The 7,832-nt window shown below is 37.1% G+C and overlaps 1 protein-coding gene across 4 annotated transcripts in view; it reads left to right on the forward strand.

Moving 5' to 3' along the window:
- Positions 1–7,492, forward strand: part of NAP1L1 (nucleosome assembly protein 1 like 1) — a 31,857-nt gene extending 24,365 nt beyond the window's left edge. For 3 of the 4 annotated variants that reach the window (XM_037388352.1, XM_037388353.1, XM_037388356.1), the window contains 7 exons: positions 98–237; positions 1,959–2,104; positions 2,188–2,207; positions 3,404–3,526; positions 4,543–4,575; positions 4,978–5,028; positions 6,774–7,492. In XM_037388352.1, the coding sequence (XP_037244249.1) occupies positions 98–237; positions 1,959–2,104; positions 2,188–2,207; positions 3,404–3,526; positions 4,543–4,575; positions 4,978–5,028; positions 6,774–6,809 (549 nt within the window). In that variant the 3' untranslated portion in view covers positions 6,810–7,492. Of the gene's footprint in view, positions 1–97; positions 238–1,958; positions 2,105–2,187; positions 2,208–3,403; positions 3,527–4,542; positions 4,576–4,977; positions 5,089–6,773 lie in introns of all 4 variants that reach the window. The other variant, XM_037388355.1, reaches the window with a different exon arrangement.
- Positions 7,493–7,832: the final 340 nt, after the last annotated feature.

A 7,832-nucleotide genomic window follows, 5' to 3' on the forward strand; every position in this document is an offset into this window, starting at 1 on the left:
ATATTCTGTTGCATGTGTATTTTTGGTTTTGGACTGTAGGTATTTAGAAGTTAAAGGTACGTGTTGCTAAAGTTGTTGCTCTGCAATTCTTTTTAAGAGTTTCACATTAGAATTCCATTTTGAACCAAATGACTACTTCACAAATGAAGTATTGTCAAAGACATATAGAATGAGGTCAGAGCCAGATGATTCTGATCCTTTCTCCTTTGACGGACCGGAAATCATGGGTTGTACAGGGTAAGTACTAATAAATAACTTTCAGGCAATGTAACAGTTCCTTCCTTAGCATTATCCAGCCGTAGACTTAGAACATCTGGGGAAGGTGCTGGAAAAGGTAGCACTACCTAATAACTTGTAAACAGCTGGGTTTGACTTGAATTTTTAGTGTTTTTCAGTAACTTCAATACAATATATAAAACTATGTATTGTATGTTTTATAAGTATAGAATACTTGTAATATGCATATAAATAAAAAAAACTAATCGATATTTATCTAGAAATACTATTCCACAATCACTAAAGCTGAATTGGTAGGTGGATGATGTTATCTTTTTGTAGGCCTTGATGGCTTTTCTCAAAATCTGTTTGATTGCTTTTAATCTTCATGACGTGCAGCATTTTGGGAAGTCTGTTCCAGTTTTACTTTCTATATTCCAGTTGTCTGGTTTGTTTAAGTGTCGAACATTTGCCACTGAGTGTCTTTCAGTTGATCTATTTGAGAAGTGGCACACAGCCATTTCCTATTAACTCCAAGTTCTTAATGATTTTAAAGAGTTGTCACACTCCTTTCTCAGTGATGTCTTTTGTTCTAAATTAGCTCTTATTCCTCACACTAAGTGATCTCTATTCTGTACATACCCCTTGTGAGCAGAAGGACGAGAGAAACCAGAGTTGTACATAATTAGCTTTACAGGTGCATCAGGGCTCTATGCATCACAGCCTGTTCGGTTGCTTTTGTGTTAATGTCTCTTTAATGTTCTGACTGCTCTTCTGCGCGATAACTAATTTAGAGCCTGTTACTGCATAGTTGTAATACCCATACATTAATCTGCAGTTACTGATACTGACTTCTATTTACCTTTTCGTTTCCCATTCACTTAACTTAAGATTTTTCTGCAAATGTTCTGTAAGATTTGGTCTTAAGTGCTTGAGTAGCTTTGATCAACCTGTGTGTTTTCCTCAGCTTGACTGTTTTTGAAAAGCATAAATCCTGGCAGAGGGCAAGATGAGACTCTGTTTCTGTGAAAGAAAATGGCTTATTCCTGGTTCTTGTTTTGTGTTTTGACTATGACTGCCTCACTTATCCCCAAACTCAGCCCCTTCATCTGAGCCTTTAAAGGAATCTAATCAAAACTTACGCAAATGCAGAGTCTTATTAATGTAACTTCTTGATTTATGTGTCCCCAGAATTCTTTGCCAGTGTGAAACAAGTCTGTGGGTGTGATTTTGCTCTGTAAGCAGGGTAGAGTTAAAAACCAACAAACAAACAAAACGACAAAAAACCAAATCAAGACAAAGGCAAAACCCTCACAAACTAAAACCCAACCAAAACCTACACACCTACTTGATGCATTATTTTAAGGACTTAGTGATGACAACGCTAGGCATGGTGTAAACCTTGATATATTACTAACATGACATTACTTTATAATGGATAGATAACTCTAAAATGGTGTGATGCTACTCTTTGATAGGAAACTGCGCAGAACTTGGTAGCTACTGAAAATTAGCGTTTCAGACTGAGTGGGGAAGGAGTAACTTTTGGATGAAAACACTTCAATCCTAAAGAGAACCTGTTACTCTTGTTCCCAATGTATAAACAATTAAAAGATAGCACTGAGTAAATACTGCCTTATTGTTTGATATTCACTGTATCCCTTGTAGTTGTGATAGTCTTAGTAGGTATCTGTAACAAGTGGAATGGGATTAAGCGGCACCTTTTTTCCTTTCCTCTTCAGTTGCCAAATAGACTGGAAAAAAGGAAAGAATGTTACTTTGAAAACCATTAAGAAGAAGCAGAAGCATAAGGGTCGTGGAACAGTTAGAACAGTGACAAAAACTGTTTCCAATGACTCCTTCTTCAACTTCTTTAGTCCTCCTGAAGGTAAACTGAGTGTTAGTTTACATATATTAACTTCAAATGTAGCATGAACTTCACTCACTTGTTCCTTCTGTTTTTTTCTACAGTTCCTGAAAGTGGAGACCTGGTAAGTTGGCTTATTTAAAATACAGAGGTGGAGGGATGTAGAATTCAAAGTGTGTGTTGAAATTGTTTGGGTATTTTTTAAACTGTTTTTTAGCTTTAACCATTTCAGTATTTAACTGAGAATACTTGTGATGGATAGTATGTATTTAAATTTTCTTGATTAAAGGAGTATTTCTTGAGTTGGATGATGGAGTTCAATTTAGTAAACTTTTAACAGCTTATCCTCCCTGAAAACTACCTTGTGAAATGTTAACATTAACTACGTTGTTATACAGATGTAGTGATCTTCATTTTTAGCCTTTGGTTTGATATGTGGTGTTTCTCCCTTTGGGTATTGTTTGGATGATTGGCTGCATGTGTCTGGTTTGTGTATTATGCTGTTAAAAATTTCCCAAGCTGTTAACTCTTGGAAAAGTAATAAACAAGAATAGAAAACTGCAAGAGCCACTCTTCTGTGTGCTCACTAGTAGAAAACTCTGTGGCAATAAGGCATGTTACTGTAAGGAGGAAAAACTGCCAAAACCACTTAGCAGTGAATACATCATGCAGTTTGAGTGAGAAATCTGATTAAAGCCTCTAGAACCATGCTGTTGGACACTAAAAGCTGTATTCAATAACATTAAAAGAAGCAGCCTTTTGAATTGAAGATAACTTTTCAAATGGGAAACAGAAGAACTTGGTGTGTAAACAGGAGTGAAAACCTGGGGACTGGCTTAGAGAGCATTTTTAGGTGTTCAGGTGTTTCACAATGGCTTTCTTAATGGGAATCATGTAGGAGGTGCACTGCAGAAATCAGAAGTAGCTTGTAAAATCTTTAATTATACAGGCTCACCTGGCTAGTCTTTAGTTCTTAAGGGTATTTTGTGTGTGAAATGAAAGTCTGTGGGAGGTATTAAACAGCTTTTCTACTTGGAATAATAGTAAGTTGGGGATGGGGGAGGAATAAAACTTAAACTTCAGAATTTTGTATAATTAAGCTTACTGAAGAAGCAGCCCTCCACTGCGTAATGCGGGTAGGCTGTTTAAAGTGTAAAACTAGGCTTCACAATTGCAATTCTGTATAGTAACTCCTGAACAAAAAAAGCCAGTACGTGGGATTTGTATAAATCTGGCCACATCAAAGTCTGTGCAACTTATGGTTTTCTGTCAAAAGTAGTTATTGGTTTATGGTTTAGGAAATACTGTTGTTCTATGCAGGATGATGATGCTGAGGCAATCCTTGCTGCAGACTTTGAAATAGGTCACTTCTTGCGTGAACGTATAGTCCCCCGATCAGTATTGTACTTTACGGGAGAAGCTATTGAAGATGATGATGATGATGTAAGTATAATGTTCTTTCAAAATGCTAAAAGTTTTGAAATAATGCTGTTTAAAGACTTTGGGTAATTTGTAACTTTAAAATGTTGCTATCGTTAGAATGGGATGTATCAGTGTTAATTTCAGTTGAGCTTCCTAGAGTGTCAGTGAAAGAGCACTGCAAATGTGATTAGTCTTTGAACTAGTGACTTCAGGGTTTTGTGGCAAAAGTAGTGGTAGAAGCTGAACATTTAGAGGATGTCAGAGTAGAATTTTGTCTATAAGGCATTCCTAGGGTGGCATAGCTAGTACTTTGGTAGAGGCATAATGAGCTGCAAGAGAACGAATCAGTCTGTGTAGCTGTTCAGCCTGTTCTTTGTGCTTATAGTAGCTTACTGGGCTACCAAGTTCCTTGAAGTTCAAGCCTGACCCTTTCAGGAGGGAACTCTATTAGAAAATGATGGATACATACATTCAAAGCATACCAAAATATGCAAAGCAAACTCTGCAAAAGCTTGAAATAAGTGCTTTAAAGGAGCTATGATTGAAAAGGAAACCACGAACCCTCAGAACTTACATGGAGAAAATATATTCTCTCCCCTCCTCCACGTAAACAAGAACAGTTTGACAGTTAAGAGCTTAGATAAATCCTGCCTTAACATTAATTTTTAAAATGTAAAATGCTAGCCCTTAGTCCAAAGCCTTGACTCAGGGAGGTAGAAGAGGCAAGTGGCTGATGATCGCTTTAAGCTTTGAGACACTCTGCTGACCAGAAGTGTTATCACAGTCCAATAAGCTCTTCTAGTGTTGCACATAAGGAACTTAAGCTAGATTGTTTTCTCTGCCAGAGCATAGCTTAAGAGATTGAACGCTGCTCATGCTGATGCATAAAGCACTTCTAAGTCTGTCAGATAAAGGAAAGGTACTCCTGGAGCACAACACAGTGTGGTCTCTGGCATCTACTTGAGTTATCTGGCTGTACTTGAGTCATAAATGACTGCATTTATGACACTATCAAAACTATTCCTTTTCTTTCCTAGTATGATGAAGAAGGTGAAGAGGCAGATGATGAGGTAAGTTGACAGATGGCCTTGATTTCACTAGTTTCCCTCTTGTAGTCTGTTATCTGGAATAAGAGTTCCTTGAGTTTTTGAGTGCTCTGGACACTTAAGTTTTGGTATGACTTACAAACATAAGGTACAACGTACTGTTCTATGGCTCTAGGGTGAATACTAAAAAAACCCAACCAACAAACCAAAAAACCCAAAGACGACAACCCTAAGGTATTTTACAAATTAAGCTGCAATTGATGTTAATAGATGATGTGCTTTGTGGAGGGCAAACTAATACAATATGCGTAACTTAGTGGTAATTAATGTGTTTAAGAGTAAAATTTAATCTTAGTTTTCATGAAAACAGCCTAGGAAGCTGAATGTGGATAAGCTAGAGAAATATAAACAAATATCGTCTTTCAGGAGGGGGAAGAAGAAGCAGATGAAGAAAATGATCCCGATTATGACCCAAAAGTAAGGAATTGAAAAGAATATCTGAAGTTTGTGTATGCATACATGCACTTAAAATTTTATGTAAGTTAAGTCTTGATTTTTAGTTTTAAGTATTTAATCAATAGTTCCTATGGTGAGTATATCTTGGCTGAGGCTGTTTCAGTCCCAGTTCTGGCAGACTAGTAGAGCAACTTCTAAAAAGTTCTTTATCCAAGAATCATTTTGTAAAAGTAACTTTTGGCTTTGACCACTGAAATTAGTCAGGCTTGTTTTTCTATAAAATTCTCGCAGCAAGTTGCTGTTAATGATGAAAATGTTCTGTAATGGTTGTAAGGACATGCAGAGAACTGTGTAATCCAGGTTCAGTTTTTGGGAACTTGTCACAAGCTGACTCTGGCACAGATTTTCCCAGCAGAATACAAAACCAAGGCATCTTTGGGGTAGATAATGGCAAGTCTTTCATTGCTTGAGGTAGCAGAAGTCAAGGTTCAGGAATGCATCTACAGTCATGTACTAAAATGTGAACAATGAAGAGCAACTGGCAACTTTCTTATTCCATGGAGGGGGCAAATCACTAGTCAGGCGCAGCCTGCTGGAAAAGTGATTGTGAGCCACTCTGTTCATAGTTTTTTCCTAGCTGAGAGAAAGGCACATTTGGCCACCTGAAAGCATCTGATGGTGGTAGGTGAAAGCTGCAGTCATGAAATTGAAGTCTGTGTGAACTAAAAATGTCTGCTGTAATTTCAATTGAGGACACAGCATATTTTTCAGTAGGAATGGTTTGAGCTACAATCAAAGTACTATTGAAAGAATTGCATAATCTTAGCGTTGTACCTAGAAAGATACAGGGTATAAAACTTGTGAATCAAAATGTACAGCCTGTTGGTGGTGATTCATCTGCTGTAGTATATTCAAGTTACTTCCTATTCAAGAAAGTTTTGGAATCACAATGAAACAATTGCAAGATGGGCTCCTTATTTCCACCATTTCAGATTGCTTTCCTAGGCTAAACAGAACTGAGAAAGGGCAAGACTGTATGCTCAGTTTGAGAGAACTACCAAAGGGCTAGAGACAGTACCATAGTGTATAGACATAGAAATAAATAATTGTAAGCTGGTCACAGGCTGAAAGCCAACTGAATCTATTAAAAACCAAGGTAGTGGAGTGAAGCCTGCAACTGAACTCACTTTTTCTTTAAATTCCCGTATTACTGTGGGATGTTATTGGTTGGTTGTTTCGATATAACAAGAAATTTTCTATGTTAGAATTACTTAATAACTGGAATTTATTGCAAAAGGTAATTCCAGAGTCTTAAGAACATACCATGATTTGGTGTTTCATTGTGTTGTTTTGCAGTGGCTTCTGGAGTAAGGCAGTACCCTTGTTCCTGCCCATAGGAAGTTTCTTTTGCCTCAAAGTGTGTAGCAGGCCTGGATGTGGCTTCTGAGCTGGGTTGTTTGTTACTACGCATAACTCATCCTCCTTTTTCCAGTTTTAGTGGCTTTCAGAGTATCCCACCACACTTAGTTCTGAACACATTTTTGTTCTGGATCATATACCTATGCATGAGCAAGGCAAAAATAAATGCACTGTGGATGTTGCCACATCTAGAGACAGTGGTATTACGAATACTAGGCAGTTAGTTTAAGGGAAAAGATGAAAGAACTTGAATACTGGAACTTGAGAAAAGTATACTTAGTGGTCTTAACAGTTCTTTAAAGAACACTGATACCTGTAAACTGATATTTCCTTTTTTATCTCAACAGAAGGATCAAAACCCAGCAGAATGCAAGCAGCAGTGAAGCAGTGTGTATGTGGCCTTGAGGATTACCTGCACTGTAATAGCCTAAACACAAATATTAGTTACTTACAGCCTTATGTTTTGTATCTTGGTAGAATTAAGTAACCAATTTGTTAAAGAAATCAGACACATAAGAAGTTTAAAAATGTAGGTTCAATCTACCTAGCATTTTAACAGTATAATTTTCTGCCAATATGTAGAATGCAGTAAATCCCCTAAAGCATGAATGTTAATTCATTGCTGCATAGTTTGGTTCTCGTGAAGTCTTTGTCATGTAGCTATTAGACTGCAGCTGTGAAGATTATCAGAACTGTTAACTGAGACCAATATTTGTTTAGAGAAAACTCTCCTGAAGAACCAACCAAAGTATTTTTCAGCCCAGTAGTCTGAACGGGTTTAAGTCTGCTTGCACTAGCTGTGCCTTCATTACTTCGTTATAGAAATGGCAGTGACTTGTACTAACTAGGAGATGATGATACATTTTGAATTTGACTACTTGAGAAGACTAGTATAACTTGTTTAATTTCCAACGAGACCACATTAAACGTTCATAACTGTCAGCTTGTTTATGCTATGGGTTTTGTATTTTATGTGACATAGTGATCTACAAAAGAAACTAGTCATCATATTAAGGTTATTGTTTACCACTGGGGTGTGAATAAAACCTAGTATTTTCAGAAGCTAGTCTTGTTTTATTATGATGTGTGTATCTGCATGTGTAAACTGGTAAGGCATATCTTTCATGCTGCAGTTCACTTTTTACTTGTAACAAAAGTTGAGTTACTAAAAAGCAAATTGTATAGCTTTTTAAAAACAAACAATAGTTTGGAAAGTTTGATCCATCCTTTCCACTTGCAGTGTGATACTTGTGAATGAGCTAGGTGTTTCAGTGATTGGTCAACGCTGCCATTTTGGAGAAGACAAGTTTTTGGAAGAGGGGCTAGATCTGATAAAGGACTTCGGTATTGCCATGCCTGACTAAGGCACTGGTTGTTAGTTTGAAATGTGGAGCCAAGGAACTTGC

The sequence above is a fragment of the Falco rusticolus genome, chromosome 5, assembly GCF_015220075.1.
Source record: "Falco rusticolus isolate bFalRus1 chromosome 5, bFalRus1.pri, whole genome shotgun sequence".
Classification (NCBI taxonomy): Eukaryota; Metazoa; Chordata; class Aves; order Falconiformes; family Falconidae; genus Falco; species Falco rusticolus.